The sequence below is a fragment of the Lygodium microphyllum genome, chromosome 16 (genome assembly GCF_053477565.2).
Source record: "Lygodium microphyllum isolate KBCC chromosome 16, Lygodium_microphyllum_v1.1.10, whole genome shotgun sequence".
NCBI lineage: Eukaryota > Viridiplantae > Streptophyta > Polypodiopsida > Schizaeales > Lygodiaceae > Lygodium > Lygodium microphyllum.
In genome coordinates, this window is record NC_141150.1 from 51,477,020 (window position 1) to 51,503,219 (window position 26,200).

The 26,200-nt window shown below is 41.0% G+C and overlaps 1 protein-coding gene across 1 annotated transcript; it reads left to right on the top strand.

Annotated features, from left to right (window-relative positions):
- Positions 1–1,277: 1,277 nt before the first annotated feature.
- Positions 1,278–2,263, top strand: LOC148022813 (histone H2B.11-like). The gene has a single exon (XM_087695735.1). It carries the CDS (start codon positions 1,336–1,338, stop codon positions 1,774–1,776), a length of 441 nt encoding a protein of 146 aa, XP_087551861.1. The 5' UTR covers positions 1,278–1,335; the 3' UTR covers positions 1,777–2,263.
- Positions 2,264–26,200: the final 23,937 nt, after the last annotated feature.

The window sequence follows — 26,200 nt, forward strand, 5'->3', positions numbered from 1 at the left end:
TGATTTGAGGGCTGGAGAAAGTAATCCATATTGAATAGTCGTGCAATAACACACACTTAGGGGGGAAAAGAAGAGCACTTCGAAACAACATGGAAGTGCATAAAAATGATTACATTTGAAACCTACAATTTTGCTAAGAATTGAAATCCTATTATGATTGAGAACCCACCAACACCATAAAGAAGCCTTTACCCAATCGACTAAAACTAGACTATCGTGGCCTTGGCTTTTATAAGGTTCTATAACCATTTATGCAACTCAAATTCAATTAAGGTGACAATGAAATAGAGAGACAAGCATGCCAAGGAAAACTCAAAACAATGTTGCTTAATATGATTAAAAGAAAACGCATCTACTGCCTTAAATGCTTGTTAGCCTTTGCCAAATAAACACATTTATAGTTGTTATGATCTTGTTGGTTAGCTTGTAGTTATGCTTAAGTAGTGACCATAGCTACCTTGGGAGTCTTCAAGTTGAGATAATCCATCTCAACATGTCCATGAGTATCAATGCCTTACTTTGTTTGTTGCATGCATATAGGAGGGACAAAGTTGCAATGTGGTTGCTTGCCTTAAGCACATCGTTGAGTACAATAGAGAGATGTCTCCTATTGTAAACTATGCTGCAAAGGTTCGACCTAAAAACGAAGAGCCAATGTAATTGCAATTAGGGATTCACTTTTAGTGATGAATTTTATGTCACAAAATTGGGATTTGTGAGCATTTGCATGAAACATCCAAAAAATAGAGAACATATTTAAGATAATGGGCACTTGTCGTAGACATGAATGATAAGTTAACAAAATGGCACTTGTCCAAAGTCCACAATTCAAGGAGTTGTTTTAGTGGGGGTGGGTTTGCCCAAGGAAATAATTTTGTAGAAGGTTCCACCCAATAAATGGTTTTCAATTACAAATTCAAGCCATAGAAGGAGTTAAAAAGGAACCACGAACCACCGCCCCTAGGGCGAGGTTTTTTGGAGTCCAAAGGCTTTCAAGGAAAATCGCAAACAGTTTCATTTGACTTGGACTAGTTTCTAATTTCCTTGAAAAAACCCCACCCCTCCTCCCAAAGTTCACACTCAAAACTTGCAACAACAAATGGTCAAGGGTCCCTCCAATAGCAGGCTGCCAACTCAGCCTTTAATCCTTGTCAGGAATGTGGCTTTCAAACCTGATGGATTTTGAAAATGGGCGGGTGTTTTGAAACCGCCACGACTCTCCTCTCGTCTTATATAAACCCCCCCCCAGGAAGCGTCTGTTGTATCAGACTCATTCACACACCGCACGTCGTAAATTTCAGCCCAAAAGCTTTAGACATCTTGGGCAACAGCCAGATGGCTCCAAAGGCCAAAGAAGCCCCTGCAGAGGCGGAGCAGAAGGCCGCCAAGACCGCCGGGAAGAAGCCGGCGGCGGCCTCCAAAAAGCCCAAGGCCGAGAAGAAGCCCTCCGCCAAGGAAGGCGGCGATAAGACTGGAAAGAAGAAGAAGGCCAAGCGGTCCGTGGAGAGCTACAAGATCTACATCTTCAAAGTGCTGAAGCAGGTGCACCCGGACACCGGCATCTCCTCCAAGGCCATGGGCATCATGAATTCTTTCATCAACGACATCTTCGAGAAGCTCGCCCAGGAGGCTTCCCGCCTCGCCCGCTACAACAAGAAGCCCACCATCACCTCGCGGGAGATCCAGACCGCTGTCCGACTTATCCTTCCAGGCGAGCTTGCCAAGCACGCCGTCTCTGAGGGCACCAAGGCTGTCACCAAGTTCACCAGTGCATGATAAGCCAGCTCTCTCTCTCTCTCTCTCTCTCTCTCTCTCTCTCAAGGGTGTTCTTTCAACACCGCCTCTTTCCCTCTGAGAACGCGCTCTTTCTGTCTCTTGCCTGCAAACGCTCCGCAGGTGGGTATCCTGCGATTCTCGGGGCCGCGGGCGACGGGGTTTCTGGTTTATCTCGATGCATAGTGATTGCGAACACGCGCAAGGCTAGCTCCCTTTGAGCTTAAAAACCATTGAAAATCTTCCTGCCATGAAGTAGCAAAGGTGGCCCTTCCTCAATAATCCTTTGGTTGATTCCTCTTCTTATATAGAAAACCTTTAGAGAGCTTAGTTGGGGGAAAAAGTTTGTGATTATTGTTGTTTCTGTAATTGATATTGAACATGAGTTGATGTATTCTAGGGTACAATGTTAGCAATATTAAAGAGTTTTGGTATATTAGGGTTCAATTCTTTAGTTTACACAATATTAAAGACTTTTGGTTTGAACAACAATCATTTGATTGGTTTGAACTCTAATGATACTTATGGGAAATGTTTGCAATGCTTAGCTAATGCATTGATGCTCCTTCAAAAAGGCTTTTGAGTTGCTTAGAGCTTGATTAGCTTAGCCATTGGAGTGTATATTGTTGTAATAATAGCTTGGAAAGGAAGATGGTTTGGAAAGGAAACATGTAACAATAAGCTTTATGCTTTGAATATCTATTATGTCTACATGGTATTTCAAATATGCTATATGTTTAATGATGATGTTTATCATTGATGTTGTATGAGTGTGAATATAGTTATGACATGCCTTTGCACTTGGGTTTGAGATATGTTTGCACTTGGGCTTTGGTCAATTGCTTTGAGCTTTTGTGCTTACTTTCATTATGGTGGTGGATATTGTAGCTTCATTGGACATGATATATTTGGGATGTAATTTGGGCTTTTTAGATGCTTTGATGTATGTAACTTGAGCTTTGCTTACTTTGCATTTAGAATTTGTTTCTTGTGGGAGATGTTCATATTTACTTGATAGAGCTTGGTCCTTTGAGATAGTGGGGCTCTTGATACATGTATATACCCTCTTATATGCTATTAGACACAATTATCTCTACTTGTGGGTTGATTTGATTTTGCATGATTTGGATATTGGCACTCACCTTTATTCATAATTTATTAGTAATGTATATCCTTATGGGTGTATAGTTTACTAACACTTTTGTGATATTAATCTTTGGTATTGGTGGACTATGCTTAGTTACTTTGCTAGTTGCATTCTTTGCATCTTGATTGCTACTTGAATATCTATGGTAGTGGGGGACTTTTTTTCTTGGCTATTTTTTTATAATTGGATTGACATATACTATTGTCTTTATTTTAATATTGTTGTAATTATAGATTTTAGCATTGTCTTGAAAAGCAAACATTGTACTTTGGTAATCAATTACTTGTAGTTGGTGGAAAGCTTTAAGTTTTGGTAGTTTCTTCTATTTTATCCTTGTTTTAGGGGCAACTTTGCAATCATTTGTAAAAGCCCCCTCTTGGATTTTACAATGGTATATTGTCATTATGGCTAGTTTTTTGAATGATAGTGCTATTTTTAATATTGAAAAGCTTGAGCACATAAATTTTATCTATTAGAAGATGTAGATATGGTACACATTGATTTAAAAGAAGTAGGTTAGGTAATTGAAAACCAAGAGCATAAAGCCCAAAGACATGGATTAGGATGATTGGGATGAGTTATGTAAACCCATTGTTATATTATTACTATCTAAACATGTTTACTTTGAATATTATCACACTTGAGGATAATACTTGGCAGTTATGGAAAAAGAGATGGAATCTTTATGACAAGCAAAGTCTTGCATTATAAATATATTAGTTGAAATAACTCATTGACCTTTGCATGAAGGAATAAATCAATGTATCTTCATTTTTGAATGAATTTCATTCGATTTTTAACCAATTGACTTTGTAGATTATTGAGTTCAAGGATATCATACCTCCCTTGTTCTTACTTGTGACACTTTTTGAGTCATGGGATATTTTTTGTACAACTATGTGTGTTAATATGTCTAAGGACAACTTGAAAGTCCAAGATGTTGAGGGTGCTTTACTCATAGAGAAAATAAATAGAAAGAATGTGGATATTGCATGTACTTCATGCATTGACTATTAGGGATAAAAATGATAGTAAGAGCGATAATGACTATTGTGGTAGAGACTCACATAGGTCTTAATCTTGTGGGGGATAGTCTTGCAATATGTTTTGTGGTCATAAGTCCTCTTTGACATGTCATTACTCTCGGAAGCAAGGTCATATTCAATTGCACTACCTTAAGATGCACGATGATAAGTGTAAAGAGGCAAGGGCAAATTGCAATAAAAGTTTGATGATTGTAACATTATCCCTAGTAAGTCTAGTGTCAAGATTGAAGAGATAAATGTAGTGCAAAGATTGAGTTAGATGATGAGTATATCTTGGTACTAAGCTTTCTCTCTTGATGTCTCTTTGAAATGTATCCATACCTAAATTCCTTTAGGATGGATAGTCGTCTAGGAATCAATCCTAGTCATCACCATCCATGCCAAAACTTTTAGTAGATAACTAGGTGATTCTTAGATCTACCTCGCATATGAAGTGTTTGGTCTCATCCCACGAATTAGTTTTCACACTTGGTTCTTTATAATGCCCTTAATTTATATACTCTAAGCAATCCATTGAATAACAACTTTTCTTTGATTTTTCTTATTCTTGCGTATACAATTACTCTAAGAGTGAATCGACCCATAAGTTGGGTTCCATGCTTGCCCTATTTTTTTTGGGCCTTTCGATGCTAAATCACATTAGGCTTGTATAGGTTGTTTCCTATCTTAAGATTGAAACATATATTATAACTCAAACTAGAGCCCTATTGATTCTCACTTGTGATAAGGATGAACCTTCTTATATGAGGGACCAAAACACATTTAGCGGTGGTTATTCATTAGACCATGTACAAACTTTGGGTGGGGAGTAATCGAGGGGCAACCATGGGGATGGCAATACACCTCATTGTCATTTGGTTGCTCAGACCATTGACGTAATTAGTATGGTTTTTATCACATTTAAAAGCAATCACAAACAATTGTTAATTTCTCAACAAATCAATATTTTTAAAATAATATTAAAAATATATTTTTTCCATAAATTCATAATACAAGCTCGTCTTGTGTGTTTGTATGTATTTAGTTCTTTTAATGTGCGTGAACACACCCTTTTTATATTTTTTGCAAAATTAAAACTAAATATCACAAATTTCTTTGTCCACTCATGCATGTGAGCACACTTTATTTTCTATTTTATTATTTATGGAAACAATCTAATCATTATTGATGTGTGTGAATGATTCCTAATGAATGTATTTCAAACTTGTGTGTGTGAACACACCTTATTAAAATACCAAGATCTAAACTTTTAAAAAATATTATTTTGATTAATAAAAATACCACTCAAATTCATACAAGTAATTGAATGACAAGAAACCTTTAAATTTCTAATTTATAAGGGAAGTTAACTTAAATTGATTAGGATTTTTTAATCTAAGAGTTAAGGAGATTTTTATGTGAATTCATGGTGTAGTAATTTAACTATTTTTTCTAATTAAATATTTAATGATTGGCAAAAGTTCTAGATCATGTGTAGCATACTTCTTATCTTCTTTTGAGAAGAATACTATGGTTTTGCCTTCTTGAGAAAGCACACATCCTACTGATGTTGGCATCAATGACTATCTCAAATTCTTGCGAGAAGTCAAAATACTTTAGTATTGGTATAGAAATGAGGCATCCCTTTAATTTTGTATAGCTTTCATGTTGGGTAGAAGTCTATACTATCCTTGTCTGATTTTTAAAGAGTTCACCCAAAGGAGTGACAATTAAGGCATTATCTTCGATGAAAATGTGATACCACCTTATGAGTCCTAGGAATCCTTGGATATCTTGGACAATTTGGGGAGGTGGCCACTTTTGGATGTCCTTTACTTTTGTGGGATTCCTTTGATTGAAACAATGAATCCAAGATACTCAATCTCCTTCTTAAAGAAAGCGCATTTGCTTTGCTTCACATAAAGCTTGTGTGCCCTTGAGGTATCAAGGATGACTCTAAGGTGGCTAGGGTGATCTTCTTCTTCTTCTTTGAAATAGGTTAGGATGTTATCAAAGAATACGAGAATAAAATCATTGAGGTAAGGTCAAAAAATGTCATGGACCAATTTGTTGGAAGTAGCTAGTACATTAGTCAATCCAAATGATATAACGATAAATTCAAGATGACAAATCTCGTGTTGAAAGCGGTTTTTGAAATATCCTTGTCCTTAATCCATGTTTGGTAGCAGTAAACCTTAGATTAAATTTTAAGAATAGCTTTTCCCCTTGAAGCATGCCAAGCAACTTGTCAATCTATGGGATTGGATATTTATTTTTAATAGTTACCCGATTTAGCCCATAATAATTAAGACAAAGTCTTCAAGTTTCATCCTTTTTCTTTTGAAAAAGTACGAGAGCACCCCATGGTCAATTGCTTGATTGGACGAATCCTTGTTCTAGGAGTTATTTAAGTTGTTTCTTTAATTCAATGGCTTTAGGAATCAACATTTTATAAGGCCTCTTTGTTGCATATTCAACTTTTGGAGTTAATTTACTTTTGTGGTCTACTTCACGACTAGGTGGGTAATTCACTCAAATCTTTTGGAAATACATTAGCATAGTCACTAAGCCACGAGGGTTCTTTAGGGTCTCTAGGAAGATCTACTTTGTTTAATGTGATTAAATAAATGGCTAATCTCTTTCTTAGACCCTATATGACCTTACTTGCTTTTGCTAATTGAAGTCTAGGTTTCCTTGTCTTTCCCTACGCTTAAACTAAGGTTTCATTTATATGATTAAAAATAATTGTCCCTTACCCACAATTAATACTTGCATGATTAGGGTCTAGCCAATCCATACCTACAAGACAATTGTAGGTACCTAAATATAAAACCCTAAAATTTGCCATAGTATACTGATTTCCTAAGTATAAGTCAACATTTCTAATGATTTAATTTGAGTATACTTTTTTTCCTCTATTTGCTAGTTCGGTTATAAGTTCCATAGTAGGTTCAATATTCAATTATAGCTTCATAATACAATTAGGAGATATAAATGAATGAGTGGCACCACAATTAATAAGGATTTGGAAAGTTTTGCCTTGGTTCTCTGTAGTGTTGAGAGATAGATATGTGAACCCACTATATCCAAGGATGGATAAGAGTAGATGAGTGTAAATGGACTGGAGGATAGGAAAAATCCTAACTTGAGCTATCCAGAGACTATTTAAACAACCCTAAGGGTCACTCTCAATGTGTGAGAGAGTACCCCATTTGTACTTGTGAGCAACTTATTAAGCAAGATTTTGTTCCTATATTTTGAGCTCTCTTCTCCCTCTTGTGTACACTTTCCCATGTTCTTACTCTAATATTCTAACATGGTATCAAAGCCATCTCCAATACATCGAGCTTCTCCTATCACTTAGCTTGAGTGTAAATGAGATCTTCATTTTCTATCTTATCTTCTCAACCTCCATAGCAAAATTGGATATGCAAACCTTGGAAGAGCTTGTGTGGTGGCCAAAGGAGGGCATATCTTACCTTGCTTTCTTCCTAGATTTATTTTCTAGCTCAGATGCTTCAGTACACCACTTTAAACCATGACACTGGCCACACAAAAGGGCGACATTACTGGTCTTTTTTAGAAAAATGTAGTTTCAAATAGCCACACATTTCGAGCTAAAGTGCGAGCTCTAGGACGTGCAATGTTTGCACCCATCATGGGGGTTTGCCATCCCCCCAAGTGGGCTCTCCTAACCCAATAGGGCTCCCAAAAGTTCCTTCTTTGGAGTTCACACAGTGAAAACCTAATTGTGTGTTTGCAAGGTAGCCATAACCAAAGCTTTAAAGCTTGGTCCTTTTAGAGTTTTCTTCTCATCGAAGTACTAATAGTGATTTTAATCACTCATTAATCCTCTATGGAGTTCGTTGTAGATTGGAAGGCTCATGTAATGGGAGCTCACACTCGACTGCCATCAAGACCCACGGACCGCTTATTGTTTCAAGCATCTCAAGTTGAATGCAATGGCTATCTCTCACCTAATTGTACATGCTCTCAACCTACGAGCTTACCTCCATGCCCGATCGAGTTGTCTCCTCTCTTCAACACTCCGATAGCTCCATGATCCAAGTGCAAGATCCACAAGCTCCACGCTCCAAGCTCCATTGCCGCAAGCAAGACAAGAGAAAAGAAGAGAATAGAAGAAGATGGAGAGCTTCTCCACCACGGTTCCTCACCCTCACATACTCACTCTCTCACTCCCTCACACTCTCACACTTCCTCTCTCAAGCATAAGCTCAAGCAAGCAAGAATAAGAAGAAGAGGAGAGCTACTTTTGGCCACATACAAGAATGAGCTTCTTCATTCACTTTTTGTCTTTTATACAAAACCCTAACCCTAATTCCCTTTGGGCGGTCATCCCCTTTTTGGTCCGGCTTGGCCCATTTCTCCAACCCTTCTCCTCCTCTTCCTTATTGGCATGGCCTCAACCCGTGCCTCTAACTATTTTACAATTTGCATGGGTGATAGCCCGATGCTCTTTTACAAAATAAATCATAGTGCGCCTTGAGCTCTTTTACAAAAGTATTGACTTACGCTTTTTCTTGTGCACCTCTCTCCTTGATTTAGGACTTTTTGCACTTCTTATTTTTCTAGATTTTTCGTGGCGCACCTTCATCTTCGGTTTCACTTTTGCCTTGGCCTTGTCTTCTACTTTAGATTTTTTGGATTTTTCACCCTGTTCTTCTTAGGGTTAACATTACAACCCCCCCTCCCCCCTCTCCCCTCTCCCCCCTACATGAGTGTCAGTCCCATGGCCCTCTCCATCATAGGTAGCAGGCTTTGGCATGCACCGAAGACGTGGGTGTGAAAGGGACTGCTGTGGTTTGCCTTGGAGGAGTTTTGGTGGTGGCATGGATGAAGGTCACTGGTGGCACTTTGTTTGCCTGATTGGTTGGTGATAGGGCTGTCGTAGTTGGTGATAGGGATGTTCTTTGTTGGGAGTTGCACTCATGGTTGGCATGTGTTAGTGTTCGTAATGATTCTTTGGTGGGCTTGCATGATAATAAAGGACAAGAGTTCAGAGTTGAGTGTTGCTGAGAAGAGTTAATGGTACTTCCATTGGAGTCTTCAAATGTGCAATCGAAAACCTCTCATATGGTCTCTCCCTAGGGGTTAGTGCTAGTCTTCTTATTGTGCACAAGATATAGTTTGATTAGTTTGGGAGATATGTCAAACTCTAAGCAAGATGAGAGTATTTTCTTACACTTGAGGACCCAAATTGTGTATAGATTGTGATGCAGATATTATGTGAGTACACATGCATACTTAGATATTATGTAGTTAGAAGACTGATGGTCTGGTTCCTCATAGCAATGTGTGGATGAAGCAAGGGTTCAATGGGGTGAAAAAATTTGTCGATGTTGAGGAGAAGTACACTTGAAGGCTTCTTGAGACATCATTTGTGCTTTTGACAACACGATGTAGCATAATTGAGCTCATTGATGTCTTAACTTTTGGTAGTTGGTGGCTACTTGTATTATTTGAAGAGTACAATGTACTTTCCATGGTCTTTCGTGCCTTGCTTACCACTTTTGATTGTGATGGCACTGAGATGGGGTGTGAAAAAGAACTGTGCAAATGGTTCAGGGTGACATGTCTGCGAGACGAGCTCCCTAGGTACGTCCTGTCCTTGGTGTGCCATGAATAATTATGGGGGATGTATAAAAGGCTAGGGGACTAGGGACAGAGCCATCCGACCAAGGTAATTGGACATATCTAATTTGAGGACCCCTAGGTGCTGTGATGTGATCGTGGTGGATGTCTTTTTTTTTCCATTTTTTTGTTTCTTTTTTTTTTCTCTTTTTTTGGGGATAAAATGAATACAATCAACACAATATGTTGAGGTTATCAATCTTTCATTTGGATTGAGAAATGTCGAGATCTAAAGGCTATGAAAAATGAATATTACAAAGATGATTGTATTACTAGCCTTGATGCTAGAGGAACAATTGTTGAGATGAAGAGATACACTTGAGATTTTGCAAACCTCTTTGTAACATGTGAGACATCAGAACAATTGAGGTAGCAAATGGAGTGAGCTTTGCATGGACAAGGGATAAGGCATTTGACAAATTGAATCCTAGTTGATGAAGAAATGTTTGTCATTGTTGAGAGCGTGGCTCCTATCCGAATGTAGAGTTTGGCCAGGAAAGAGAGAGTAGCCAATGACTATGCTTTGGGCCATGCTCAAATGCAATGTGTGCTTTCTACAAGGGTGATTTTCTCTTCCAGCGGGGCTTTCGTTGTGGCTCTTTCTTTCTTGGTATTTCTGTCACTTTCTCCATGATGGTTCTTTGTGGGGTTGGTGGTCTTGTGGTGACTTGGACATTGAATGCTTTCATATAGAGATCTGTGTCGTCCTGCATTCACTTTGGCAACTTGTGAGAGTACATGCAAGTCATATGCTTCAACCATAATGAACAAGTGTAGCTCAAAAAGACATCACTTATTTGAATCCCATAGTGTTAACTTCAATGCATATCACTTGCGCTTGATTATCATTGCTTGTGTGTGTGTGCTGTCTTTGCTTCTTTTGGTATTATTTATATATAATCATAAAATACATTGTTTATTTATGTACACGTTTATGAATCCATGTCACTTCATGAGGATAAAAACCAATTGTAGAACTCAGGATTGTACTAGAGTGTGGTATACATATCTAGTATTTGTGGCAGTCTACTTAGTAACAATATATATTTTGCAACATCGAGTAGCATGGTACCTTGTATGAGTCTACTGGCAACATATAGCTCCTCTTGAGTGAGAATTTGATCAATCAAAGAGTTATGTTGGCTAGTTTCATCTAAGTCCATATCCTGAATGATAGTCAGTACACTCGAAAGGAAGTTGGCACCACATAGGTCAGGTCCCTTTGAGACTGCCATTTGGCTAGTCGCTTCTCTGAGATTGTCATAATCTGGGCTCCAAGTTCGGCCATTGTAGTGCGATTTTAATTTTTTTTAAAAATTGACTTCAACCCTTTGATTGTTGCTTTAGTTGCTCTATCTCTAAGAGATTTGGTTGGCAAAGCGCTTTGTTGAATGTCACAGTTAAGCATAGTTTGTCGGCTTCCTTGTTAGAGATGAGTTGCATGCGTTCATGTATGAGCTTGTCATAGTGCCCATTAAGATATTCTTGCTCTTCCTAAGATAGAGGATATGGAAAATATTCCTCAAGCTTCTCCCTAGGGAATGTGCCCATGTCTGCAGGATTTAGGCACGTGCAAATAATTTGAGTCTAGCATCCAACTCGATTAAGCACTTTGTGACACTTCTATGTTTTGTGAGAGCTTGCTCGGTTGCTATCTCATGCAAGGTTTTGGGAGTTTTTCTAGGCTTTGGCATAGATGGGGGCTTGAGCCTAGATGAGCAAGATTGGTCAGTGCTAGGATTGCTTATGTCCTCGGGGGTTTTATTTTTCTCATGAGGCTTTGCTACTATTGTATGATGGCTTTCCTTGGATGTGACTAGTATTGTTTTGCCAACCTTTTGTGACAGTGTTGTATCCACTCTTGATTGGTCAATGTAAGTTCTACTTATCAGTGGATTGAGCATTGTAAGCAACCATTGATGGTAATGGTTGCTTTGATTTATCAGAATACATGGATGTGTTTGAGGTTTCACCGCCATTAGGAGAGATGGCAAAATGGGTTCATTCGTGGACTTGATGATTTATTCCTCAACTCTTTAGCACTCTTGGTCTCAATCTTCTTGGCATCTACAACCACTTGCAATTGCCATTGTTTTTGTTGTTTTCTCCTCTTTTTCTTGGGCAATCGAGGTGTATCCTTTAAAGACTCAGGACTCTGAATTAGGTTAGCCGTTGATGTGCTTGGTTGGGCCACAACATTCTCTTTTTTTGGTGTGTCCTCATGGGACATAGTCGCAGCCGTGGCTTGCTGAACAGCCTCCCTAGGTCTGTCTCTCTTTTTGAAGAGTCTAGCTCTTAAGCTAATTCCCCTCCATTTAGCCTCTCATTCAATTGCATTGGTAGTTACTCCTGGTCGGCATTTGCTCTAGACTCTTGTCCTTGCCCATTGGAACGTGCCTCCATTGCTTCTTATCATAGCGGGTGTTGTGTTTAGAGTTGTTTTTCTCTTGTTTTAGTGGTTCGGGTGACTCTAGGAGTGTAGAACCAAGAGACGGTTTAGGATTCATATGATGTAGGCTTGGACAAAACCAGTTGAAGCCATCAAGGTTATATTGATGGTTGGGAAGCATAGAGATCTAGGATTGCAAGGTCTTGAGTGAGGCAGAAGACATGTATGCTAATGTCAAGTACCATGCTCCCTACTCTTAGCATGCTAGCCACATGTAGATCTATTTCTAGAAGTAGTTAATTGTATAAGGGATGTTTTGGACAATGGTAGAAAGCTGGACCTCATGGACCGTTGGTAGCACTCTTAATGAGGTCGGGGCAATGTATGTGGGATCATGTATTGATGTCCAAAGGGCTTTCCTTTGCTCAACGAGCGTCATTAGTTGGTGGCCAATTTTGGCTACCAAAATTTGGTTGGAGTACCATTTCTTCACAAAGTTACCTTGTCCTTTTTCTTTTTGTTTGATTGCTTCGAGTTTTTCCTTGTTTGTCTCACATTGAGCAATACAGAGTGAGGATATTAAGTGCAATTCTCTAGCTCTGGCTTTTGGGATGTCCTTTATGACTTCTTCAGCGACAACGATAGCTACATAGCGGGAGAAAACATGTTGTTGCTTGTCCCAAGTTAGGGGTTTGATCTACCTCCATAGACTCAACTATTCCATTTCCATTAACATATTTATGTATCTATCTATGACTCTCCAATCTACTTGCATAGATTCCATTACCTTATTTCCATTAAATTCTTTGTGTCTCTCCCATCTATCTCCACAGATTCCACTACCTTATTTCCATTAACATCTTTGTGTTTTTATATATACCTCTTCCATCTATCTCCATACTCAAATGCCCTATTTCCATCAACATCTCTATCTATTTAGACACCTTGACACTCAACATACATTCATATATATATATATATATATAAAACTAACTTGACCTCATAGTTAATAAGAAAATGACTTCAAGTAAAAAGGAGTTTCACATTGATGTAGAGCTTGAATATGCTCATTTATTCAAGAGAACATAGTGTACCAATATTACTCCTCAAGTTCTATGAAGTCATAGGCATATGAGATTGAAGCATGTGAACTTATGTGTTGATGGGAAAATCTATCCAATTGATCCCCTAACCAATAAACCTCCTACTTTTACTAGAATCAAAAACTTGGTAAAATATTGATGTGAGAGTAATAATGGATTGCTTGATTACACAAGGCAACTCAGTGACCAATTATTAAAGGTGTTTACAACCTACTAAGACATTGTAAAAGACTATCATGATGTCATCATTGCACATCAGCTTCAAATTCAACAGCAACTAATAAAACAAGTGAAGCATTTTAATGAATTAATATTTTTTGAAAAGTTAGGTTATCACAATGCAAGACACTATTCATGAGATTGGCATCATCTATGAGAAGACAAAGGTGCAATTGGATGACATGAAGAAGATCAATGGTAAGTCAACACCAGAGTGTAAATCAAAGAGAAAGCCAATTAATGAGTTAATTACGAACAACAGCCAATGGATGTAAGGTTGCTTCCAATGAAAACCTAGGAGAGGATGGGCTTGGATAATTCATTCACAGATTGTTGAAGGAAAGTACATCAAAAGATGCTTTGGGAAACCCAAAGTTTAAGGCTATGAAGTACAAGGTGATCAAATCAACTTTAAAATATATCTCCAATCAATTTTCCATTGTAGCTATAGAATCTATTTGTGACAAGGTCGGCACTAGCAAAGGGATTTACTTGAAAATATCCAAGGGTATTAAGGTTGGGTTTGGTCATGTGCTAAATAGAATAATAATTATGTTTCTTCCTAGACCTTCAAAGTCAATAGAGGCATGAAAGCTACTCAACACAAAGGTTTTTGAGGTGAGGAGATCGCATGCATGTTGTAGGTATGTAAACATTGAAGGTAGGGGTAAAAAATACATATGAGATTAGATTCAAAAAGTTTGATAATGACTACTTAGATCTATGTACGATGTAGCCAGCAATGATGCTATATTACAACACGATTGTAGAAAAATATGAGAGTAAACTGTAGTTTATCATATAATTGGATGAAAGCAAGGCTACCAAAGGAGTAAAGCTTGAAAGAGTTAGTGTCACTTTGATCTGTTGGGGGTAAAGGCGCCTCTGCCGTGCCGCCCCGTGTATTACTACACTGAGAGTACCCGCCACTGCACACTGCAGGTGGCGGGCGCCCGTCACGTCACTTTATTCTTTATTCTTTTAGTGACAGTTTGAATAAAGGAAGGCCCGGTCACACATTGTGACTGTTGGAGTTCCCATTTCTTGTCTCTCTCTTTCTTGCTTTTGCTCTCCCGCCATAGCTCGCGTGCAAGCTTCGATCCTTCTCACCTTTCAACTGGTATCAGAGCTTGGCATTCTCTTGCTCGAGCTCGACTCGATGCTTCCCGACCTTCGCATCGACTCACTTCACGCATTGGGTCTCCATCCTGGCAGCCATATCCAATCTCCCCGAGCTCCCGTCACTCCCCGGCTTCCCGAGCACTTTCCCAGCTTATTGAGGCACCTTCAAGGCATTGATACTGAGGTATTTGATCATTCTTTCAGGGTTTTATTTCAGTCTATAGGTTGCAAACAGCAAGGGCAGCCATGGCTTCAAACCCTTGAAGCTTATTCCCCTCATAGTGTGCCTTACATCTATCAAGGCTCAAAGAGGCTTGTCATAGGCCTTTGATAGGCCCTTCTTGAGCCCCCCATTACCCCCTTTTCAGCCCATGTGGAGCAGCAGTAAGTTCAGCACCAACAAGGCAGATTGCATCATTTTTTTCCAGGCTGTGAGCACTCATCTACTTCAGCTCCACACTTGGCCATTGCTTCTTGCTCTCTACCTTGATCAAGAGGGCTATAGACTTCATGTTTGATGTCATTCAAGCTTTGGGCATTGGTCTTGATCATTCGGGGCTGATCTCTTCAGATTTGGGACTGTCATAAACTTGTAATAACATGCTGAAAACAGGGCAGCACCATTGGCATTAGCATTTGTTGCTTATACTCCATTCCGGTTGTGCTATTTGATGCCCGTATGCGGTCTACATGATGCCTAGTGCCTTGGGAATGTATGCACATGATTATGCCATGATTTTGGCCTGAAATATTGGCTGATTTGGGACTGTTATTTACTGTTATACAATGCTGAAAACAGGGCAACCACACTTGGCATTGGCATTTGATGCTTATACTCTACTCCGGTTACCTTATTTGATGCCCGTATGCGGTCTACTTCCTACCCGGATGTATTGGGGATGTATGCATTTGGTTTGACCATGATTTTGGCTTGAATTTCGGGGCTGAAATCTACTGTTTAGAACAGTAAATACATGCTGGAATAACAGTGGGCTGAAGGTACTTTACATGCTTTGGCACTTACCTACCGATACTGGATGTATGCTTTGAGCTTTGGCATGATGTCTCTGACATTTGGGGACGACTTGGAGCATATGTATGAGATTATGGGATGCTTTTGAGCTTCGCATTAGCTCCGTCTTCACTGGCATTTGGACCGACTTGGCATGCTCGTGGACCGCCGTATGCCTCATGTCTCTGCTTGACAGTTAGGCTTTTGCATTACATGCTTTGGTTCGTGACATATGCTATTTGGTTCGTGTATGCCATACCGACATTTGGAGCTTGGATTTGGATGTATTTGAGCATTCCCAGCTTACTTGATCACTGATCTTGGTTGCTATTTGGATGTCACTGAGTTGACCGAGAGCTTATTTGGGCTTATGTATTGCTTCATGGTTAATACGACCGGTGCTTCATGTTTGTCATGCTCTCTTGGATGCGCTTGATGCATTGACAGGGTCACTTATCACTGGTGCTTTCTCTTGGGTTGTTTGAGCTTCTGAGCTCGCTTTGTACTCCTTTTGTGCCAGTGGGAGCGTTTTACATGCTTGCTTGACCTTTGACAGTTGCATGCTATTGGAGCACTTACATCTATTTGGAGCAGTTTATGTCTTGAGTAGCTACATACGCATTGAGACTTTGGGATCATACTCCGATCTTTATGGATATGCATTGATGTACTCTTGGTTCACAGGATGCTTATGAGCTGAGTCTCATATTTGGATCTTTCTCTTTGAGCAGACACCTATTTGTGCCAGGTTTTGGCAGTTACAGGAACACTTTGCCTAGAGTGTTTGGGGGTGTGCCTTTCACTGGCAGATGTTATTTTGACATGCTTCGGTGTTGAGCTCATGTTCTTTTCACTGTCATTGGCCTTGCTTATGTCCGTTTCATGCCGGCTTTGGACCTAGCATTGTTTGCTTGACATTGGATCCTATTTTGGGACAGTTTGCTCTCTAGAGTGCATACCTGCAATTTATTACAGCAAGTAGTTATTGGTGGATTGAGGTGTACTTTTCTTGCTGAAATATCCTGATTTGGTGTACCGCACCTAGTACTAAGTGGGCAGCAACTTTTGGCACACTTTGCTCGCCCTTTGGACCCCGTTTTGGTCATTTTTGGCCAATTTCTGCAGTAAAACATTAAGCAGTTTTGGACTGTTTGGGCATTTCCAGCCTGCATAATGGCGTCATCTTCGCATGATAGTGCCATCTTTAACATTACAAAGTTGGATGGTACCAACTACTCTTACTGGAAGAGTCAAATATGGCAGGTTTTGGTGCAAAAATCTCAGATTAAGCCACTTCGGTTGAGTGGGGAGCAGCCTGAAACTATGGACAATGACGACTGGCTTGAACTTGATGAGCTATGCAAGTCCACGATTGTATTGTCTCTCACTGAACAGGTACATTATAATGTATTTGAGGAAGCACAGAGTGCATGGGATCTATGGAATAAGATCAAGAATCTTTATGATAAGAAAAGTCTGGCGAGTCAGATGTACTGGTTGAAGCAGCTTATGGATCTGCGCATGAAGGATAATGCGACTATGTCTACTCACTTGAGCCAGTTCCATGCTATACTGAAGAACCTGACTTCGCATGATATCACCTTTGGAGAGGAAGTAACTCCTCTTTTCTTGCTTGGGACTCTGAATGAGTCATGGGATGTATTCCACACTGCTCTTTGTGCCTCTAGTGCTACTCTAAAATTGGCAGATGTTAAGAGTGCTCTTCTTCAGGAAGAGGTGAATCGCAAAAAATTGGATGCCTCTCGTGGTAGTCATGCTTTGACAGTTAGAGGCAGGAATGACAGGTATGACCGTGGTAATAGCCGAGGCCGTGACTCGCAGAAGGGTCAGTCTAAATCTCGTGGCAAGTCGCGTAGTAAGTCGCGTGGGCACAATGCAAATGTCACTTGTCATCATTGTGGGAAAAAGGGCCATATTAGACCACAGTGTCATGAGTTGCGCAATGAGAAGCGCAAGGATAAGGGGAAAGATAAAGTGCATGAGAAGTCCTCTGATCGCATCATAGTACCTGCGAAGTCCAGCGTCAAGATTGAGGAAATTAATGTCACGCAGACTGAGGAGTTCGATGGTGGTGATGAGTTTATACTTGCAGCTAGTTCTTCTGATGCTTCACACTTGACTGAGACATCTAGTATGTATGCACAGTGCTGGTTATTGGATTCAGGTGCGTCCTTCCATGTGACGCCTTACCGTGAGTGGTTTCACTCTTACCGTACTGTATCTGGATCAGTCAGACTTGGAGATGACAGGTCTCTTGATATTGTGGGCTGTGGAGATATTCAGTTGCAGTTTTCCACTGGCAGTTCCTTTTTGCTTAGGGATGTACGTCATGTACCTGCGCTTACGCACAGTCTTATGTTTGCAGGACAGTTGGATGATGCAGGGTTTCATGTTTGTTTTGGGGATTCTGCCTGGAAAATTACCAAAGGCAGACTTGTGCTTGCTAGAGGCACCAAGGCTAGCAGCCTCTATCCTCTTGTTGTATCTGGGTCTTCTGTAGACCATGTTTTGGCAGTGGGCTCTATCCCACATGTATCACTTTGGCATGCCTGTTTCGGGCATATGTCTTTGAAGAGAATGAAAATGTTATCTGGTTTGCAGTATCTTCCGCCTTTGGACTATGCACGTTTTGACTCGTGTGATCATTGTCTTTATGGTAAGCAGAATAGGTCTACGCATAAGAAATCGGGTAGGCCACGCATGAGTGAGCCCTTGGCATTGGTGCATTCCGATGTTTGTGGGCCTATCAAAAGTCCGATGTCTTGGCAGTCTTTCAGCGTTGGCTTGCTCTTGTTGAGAACCAGACTGGGTATAGGCTGAAATGCCTTAGGACTGACAATGGGGGAGAATATGTCTCACGTGCTTTTGAGCAGTTTTGTGATGATAGGGGTATTAAGCGTCAGTTGACCGCCCCTTACACCCCACCCCAGAATGGTTTGGCTGAGTGCATGAACAGGACTATTCAGGAGCATGTGCGCTCTATGCTTAGCCATGCAAGCCTACCCCAGAGTTTTTGGGCTGAGGCAGTTAGTACGGCAGTGCATGTCATAAACCGATCGCCTTCCAGTGGATTGGATTTCCAGGTTGCAGAGGAAGTTTGGGCTGGTAAGCCACCCTCTTATGTGCATCTCCGTGTCTTTGGATGTGAGGCATTCTGCCATGTGCCCAAGGACAAGAGGAGTAAATTGGATCCAAAGAGCATTAAATGCATATTCCTTGGCTACGGTGAGTCAGGAGAGATGGGCTATCGCCTATGGGATCCACAGGTGCGGAAAATAGTACGCAGCCATGATGTCGTCTTCCATGAAGACAAGATGCACAGGCAGCCTGAGAAGGTGGTTGAGATCCACAGAGTGATCTTTCAAGAGGAGCCTAGAGCTCCAGCATAGCCAGTAGTACAGCCTGCAGCAGTTTCTCCACAGGGCCAGGGTGTTGGACAGGCAGTTAGACAGGCAGCAGAGCCTGCGGTGAGACGGTCTGCTAGAGACAGACGTCCACCTGACAGATTTCAGCCCTCTATGCATTATGTTTTGGTTACAGATGTAGGAGAGCCTTTCACTTATGATGAGGCTATGCGCAGGGGTGACAGTCACTCCTGGGAGAGGGCTATGCAGTCTGAGATAGACTCCCTGCATAAGAATGAGACTTGGGATTTGGTTGCCTTGCCTAAGGGCAAGAAGGCTTTGCCATGCAAGTGGGTGTACAAGCTGAATAGTACCCCTGGACATCCCAAGCCAGTATACAAGGCTAGATTGGTAGCAAAGGGTTTTAAGCAGGAACATGGTGTGGACTTTGATGAGGTCTTCTCTCCTGTGGTTAAGGTGGCCACCCTGCACTTAGTCTTGGCTTTGGTTGCACAGCTTGACTTAGATCTATATCAGATGGATGTCAAGACGGCTTTTCTACATGGGGACTTGCATGATGAGATCTATATGGATCAGCCTAAGGGCTTTGCAGAACCTGGCAGGGAGCACCTAGTGTGCAAGTTGAAGAAGAGCTTGTATGGCTTGAAGCAGGCACCTAGGGAATGGTATCATAAGTTTGATGCCTTTATGCAGTCACAGGCTACAACAGGAGTGCTATGGATCCGTGTCTTTACACGAAGAAAGCTCGTGATGGCAGTTTGCTTATCTTGGTACTCTATGTTGATGATATGCTGATAGCAGGGAAAGCTCATGATGAGCTAGATGCTCTTAAATCTCAGCTGAAGAAGAGCTTTGAGATGAAGGATTTGGGACAGGCCTCACATATACTTGGGATGCGCATTAAGCGCGATAGGCATCAGGGGCTTTTGTATCTCTCACAGCGGGAGTACATTCATAAAGTCCTTGAGCGCTTTCGCATGCAGGACGTAAAGTCTATTGGCTGTCCATTACCTTCTTATGTGAAGGTATCACAGGCCGATTGTCCGCAGACAGATGAGCAGAGGGCTGAGATGGCTAAGATCCCTTATGCTTCAGCCGTGGGCAGTTTGATGTATGCCATGATAGCCACTCGTCCAGATATTACGCATGCAATTGGTGTTGTGGCACACTATATGGCTACACCTGGCAGCAGACATTGGGATGCCGTGAAGGGTATCATGAGGTACCTGAAGGGCACAGCAGATATGTGTATTTGCTATGGCAGCCAGGATATAGGGGTCGTGGGGTACACTGACTCCGATTATGCAGGACATGCAGATAGTAGGAAGTCCACTTCTGGCTATGTATTCACCTATGCTGGAGGGGCTGTCTGTTGGATGTCCAGGGTTCAGAAGTGTACGGCTTTGTCTACCACTGAGGCTGAGTATGTTGCAGCCACTGAGGCTTGCAAGGAGGCCATATGGTTAGGCCGTCTAGTTGTTGACCTTGGGATTGATGCTACACCTACACTGCATTTGGATTCTATGAGTGCCATTCAGTTGGCTAAGAATCCGGTCTTCCATGCGAAGACGAAACACATTGAGGTGAGGTATCACTTCATACGTGGTGTCGTGGAGGACAGGTCTGTTGACCTTGTCAAGATCTCTACTGACGAGAATCCTGCAGATCTACTCACGAAGAGCCTCACTACTGAGCGGTTTGCCTTCCTCAGGAGGTTGATGGGCGATGGATGAGATGTTGCCTTTCCTCATCCCTTGTACCTATGTACATTTGTACTGTCTTTTCTTTTTTCTTTTCTCTCACTAGGGCAGATTCGCCTTTAAGTGGGAGGTTGTTGGGGGTAAAGGTGCCTCTGCCGTGCCGCCCCGTGTATTACTACACTGACAGTACCCGCCACTGCACACTGCAGGTGGCGGGCGCCCGTCACATCACTTTATTCTTTATTCTTTTAGTGACAGTTTGAATAAAGGAAGGCCCGGCGGTCACACATTGTGACTGTTGGAGTTCCCATTTCTTGTCTCTCTCTTTCTTGCTTTTGCTCTCCCGCCATAGCTCGCGTGCAAGCTTCGATCCTTCTCACCTTTCATGATGAAGAAGAGGGCCTTACAACACACCAAAAAGGGTGTTCAATTAGAGTGCCACATATGGTGATTGGTTGCATTTGAAGTTCCCAAGGAAGCATTTGAGATGTTACATCTCTTCTCTATGCACACAAGTATTCTAACCTCACTTATCATCACTAAGAACATGACAAGATTCCCTTAGTCAAATGGTATGCATGGTTGAATGGCACCTTGTGGGAGACTTGAAGACTTTGAAATGCATGTGTGAAATCTCTAATGGTGCACATATGAGATTTACATGACTATACTACTTGATAGAGAGTGTGGGAGGAAAAGGATGGGAAGAACAATTGCTATCAAATATCATGCTACATAAGCATCAAGTGATGATTGAAAAGAATGAGAAGAGATCAAGAAAATTTGGTAACTTACCAAAGAAACCTTGCTTTGGAGGGGTGTGATTTTAAAGCAAGCTTGTATATGCGAGCTTTGGAGCCATGACATAAAAAAGAGGAGCTTTTGTTTACACTCTTTGATTTGTGGATGAGTGGTGGCATGGTCTGGGGTAGTCACTCTACGAGTTTCCATTACCTTGAGAGAAAAAGAATTAAAACAAAAAGAGGATTGGAAATCAAAATTAGAGATGAGGCAAAAGTACACCATACCCAACATATTTATAAATGCAAGAATAGAAAACTTTCTTTAAAAGACTAAGCTAACATTTCAAAGCTTTTTACATTGGGCACAAGATGCATGCTTGATTCTTTGTGAAGCTTGTGAGGGGAAGAGGCAATACACATATTGTTTCTATTCTTATTTGATACTCTGCTAGGGGTCTACAATAGCTCTCTCCCTCCCCTCTTTGTCTCTCTATATGTGTCTGTTAACACACACACACACACACACACACACACACACACACACACACACACACACACACACACACACTCTCTCTCTCTCTCTCTCTCTCTCTCTCTCTCTCTCTCTCTCTCTCTCTCTCTCTCTCTCTCTCTCTCTCTTTGTGACTAAGTGTGTCTGATAATAATCTCAAAGAATGGGCATTCTCTCATTGATGGTTGTGATAGGAATGCTACACATCACCATTATTTGGCTATCCTATTACCCTTATGTAGATTTGGGCACTACTAGAGGTATGACTGGTAGTGGTAGTGGATGGAGGATGCACCATACTTTCCTCATTGGGGAAGTTTTGTCAAGTTGAAGCTCACAAAAATAACATGAGTCTATGACAAAAGGGATGTGTCCAATGGGGCTATATCAAGGATAGCCTCAATGACAAGGCAAGGAGTAGCAACACAAATTTCTCTTCAAAGAAACAACACAAAACACACATCTATAGGCATTTTGGCACCTCTATGAGCACCAAAATGGTTTGCACTCACAAAGTTTCCCATTTTTCTCTACACTCATCTAACTGCTAAGGGTGAAGGATGAAACCCACAAAGGGTGGCACGAAGGGTTTGCCACCTAGGCCAAGTGATAGACACCTAGGGCTGAGTTGCAAGTTGCAGGTTGAGTCGAGAGGCCACAGGGGGACAAGAGAGGATATTGGCAGATGGCCTAGGCGTAAAGGGTGGAGGGTGGAAGGAGACAATAAATGGCACATTTTATGGGTCTCATCCTTCACACTTAGCACCCAAAGGCCAAAATATGTACCTCTATGAGCATTGGAATCATAGACCATTTTGATGCTCACAAAGGTGGAAAAATGTGTCTCATAGAGGGTGGAAATGTCAAGGAAATGGGTCTCATGGAGGGAGGATAAGGTTTGTGCTTTCTTTTTGAATGTGTGGTGCTTTTCTCCACTCCTCATCTCCTTCCACCCTCCACCTCTTAGGCCATCCGCTAAAATCCCCTCTAGGCCTTGTGGCCTCTCGGCTCAACTTGGCCCTAGGTGTTTATCACTTGGCCCGAATAGTCCACCAAACACCCTTCATGCGACTCTTTGTGGGTCTCATTCTTCACCCTTAGCACTCATATGTTCCAATGCTTTCAGTTCACCACGCATTGCCTGCTCGACTAGTTTCTACATGGCCAACTCATTTGTGTCAAAGGCTAGCTCTATGCCCTTGGCCCTCATGTGCCTTCACACCCATTGGACACCAATGTAGTGGCTTAGCCCACTACATTGGACTCCCCCCTAAAAATCCATGTCAACTCATGCTTCTTATGCATGCCTTGACCCACCTTGCCCATGTGTTAATCCACCATGTATGTTGTTGCCTCAGCCATGCCCATGGCCTACACGAATAGACTTTCCAGAACCTTGAATTTTATCCATACACATGGTATTTGGCTCATGTAACTTACTTGTAGGAGTTCACAATACCTCAACCACATGGCTTTACAATACCTCAACTAGGTTAACCTAATACCATGACTATGCTTGGTCCTCTAATTTCTCAAGATTTGACCTAATACCTTGATTGCTCACTTTCTCAATACATCCAACTAGGCTCTTGTTACCTTGATATATCAAGACTTGAACTAATATTTTCAGTCCCTGGCACTTGCAACACATGGATGGAGGAAGGAAGCACATAGGAAGGAAGAAAGTCTTTGTCTTCCTCATCATACATCCTAGCCCTACTCACACCCCTCCTAGTCACACACTCCCCTTCCTAGTCACACACTTAGTAAACTAAGGCTACGTGACAATCCAACTAGCCATGCTAATATTTGATGCTAAGGGATGGCTTAGCCGCAACAATGAATGTTAAGAAATAGACATGCTATAATTCATATCACTTGATGCTACAAAGGGTAAACATGGTATTCGTCGCAACACTCAATGCTAAGAAATAGAGATGACCTGATTGTGGCAATCAATGCTAATTCATAACACAATGCACATTTTCACACTCCTTAACAAATGAAATTAGCATCATGATAGCACCCATTCCAAAAGATAATAGGCACTTACAATGGGGTTGTTCTTGATAGAAAATCAATAGTGAAGCTAGTCCTCCACCCACAATAAAGCATATAGTATGCTCATCCTACTACCTAGAATTGGAGTAGATACACCTTACATTCTAGGACATCTTTCCAATTCTTTTCTTCCCTCTTTAAAATTTATAGGTTTAATTTCCAATCAAAGCTTATGTTTATAATAGGCTTTGTAGGACATACGTAACCTTGTAACACATTTTGAACCCTATATGTGGAGGAACAAGGCATGCCTACTCCAATGAGCGAGCAATTCACAATTGTGGACCATAGCATCAATTCGGCCTTGTGGGCAATATGTAGGACTCTGCTAGGTTGCATAGTAAAGTGTTTGGGACTGATTGGATGAAATATTAAATGCAGCAAGATACTACAAAATTGTCCACAAGGTATTGTGGCTCCATGCTTCTTTTATAAAAGATAACATCCATGGAAGGGCGGCCCAAAGGGTCAGATGACGTGGTTTTTCCTGAATGATGTTACACATACTCGATATGATTATAAAAATGTAGTGTAAACCTTAGGTATTCCTCTTATCTAGAAGGTTGATGCATGTACAATTTCACACATAAAGAGATACGAAACTTGATGAATGCATAGTTTAGGCTAGAGATAATAACAAGGAGAGCAGGGCATGTAACAAGTGAAGTAGATGCCACCATGCCTACAACATTGGCGAGCCCATCAATTCCTCAAACCCTAATGTCAACAAGGTCTACAAAGTGGAGGCATGGGGTTTTGTGAGAGACTACCAAAAGAGTTGCAAATGCACAAGTATGGTTGCAAGCCTCATGAATAAATTCTCAAAAATGTTGTTTTTCATGTAGCCACAAATAATGGTGGGCTATATAAAATCCATATAAAACTTGAGCCTTCATGTACATGTCCTAATTTTTAGAAAAGAGAGAGTACTACCAAGCTTTATCTAGCATGCAAACATGTATATTTTATACTCATTAGGATTTTGGGCCTGGGGAGACACTCGAAATACCTATGGACAGCAGCAGCATGATGCATGGAATAGCTTGAATATGTAGGGCCGACAGCTTTAGAGGCAGGGGGAGATCACCTAGAGGCAGAGGTGGTGGATCCTGGTAGTCAAATGAGCAGTCTAACAGGGACAAAAGCAGAGGTGGTGGATCCTAGCAGTCAAATGAGAAGTCTAACATGGACAAAGATTGTCATTATTGTGGCAGATATGGGCATATTGCCAAAGATTGTCAAAAGAAGCAAGCAGACATGAAAGCAAAATGCAGACAACATGAAAATTATGCATCTTCTAGTGGTGCTCAAGATGATCAGGGAGACAGTTACTATGCAACATGTATCAAAGAATGTGCCTAAGCAAGGCAGAGATGAGAAATGGTACATAGATTCAGGAGCCTCTAATAATATGACACCCCACGGAGAATGGTTTGACGAGTTGGTTGTAGGTTCTCATGGATATGTTTGTACTAGGGATGATACCCATCATGATATTCAGCATATAGGTGTGGTCCCATTGCTTATGCCTGACGGCAAGAAAAAGAGTCTACATGGTGTGCTTCATGTATCACCGATCACTAAAAATCTTTTGTCGATTGGATAGACAGACAGATGGCATAGCAAAATCTGCAAGTCAGATTAATAAGGATGGATGTTTTATCAAGGAATATGGTAATGGCTGCAAATTGATTGCTAAAGGCATAAGGGATGGTAGAATTTTTACGCTAGATGCATCTATTCCGGAATTGAAGGTAACCATGTTTGCCCATGATAATGGAGTTGTACGGGATGTTGAAATTTGGCATAAACATATTGGCCATGTAAATGTTCAAAAGCTGAAATCTACGCATCAAAAAGAGGTTCTGCTTGGGTTACCTAAGTTCAAATACAATGATCTTAGACATGTATGCTTTGCTTGACAGTTTGGGAAACAAGAAAGGTTTCCTTTTATGAGACATGTTAGGAATAATTATTGTCCATTGCAATTATACACTCGAATGTATGGGGTCCATCTCATAGTGCTTCTTTTAGTAGTGCTTGATATTATGTCTCTTTCATTGATGATTTCAACAGATACACATGGCTGTACATTATGAAACACAAAGATGAGGTGTTTCATGCTTTTAAAGACTTCAAAGAGCATGCTGAAAATGGGTTGTTATATCTCATGATTAAGATAAGATGGAGGCAGAGAATATGTATCTAGAGAGTTTGACAGGTATCTTGCCAAATATGGTATAAAAAGACAGTTTACTTGCAATTATACACCACAACTGATTGGTGCAGCAGAGAGGAAAAATCATGTGCTTATGGAATTGGCAAGGGCAATGCTTAATGAAAAGAGTTTGCCAATG

Excerpts from the sequence above, each read along its gene's own strand:
- LOC148022813 (XM_087695735.1), top strand. The coding sequence starts at position 1,336 with ATGGCTCCAAAGGCCAAAGAAGCCCCTGCAGAGGCGGAGCAGAAGGCC.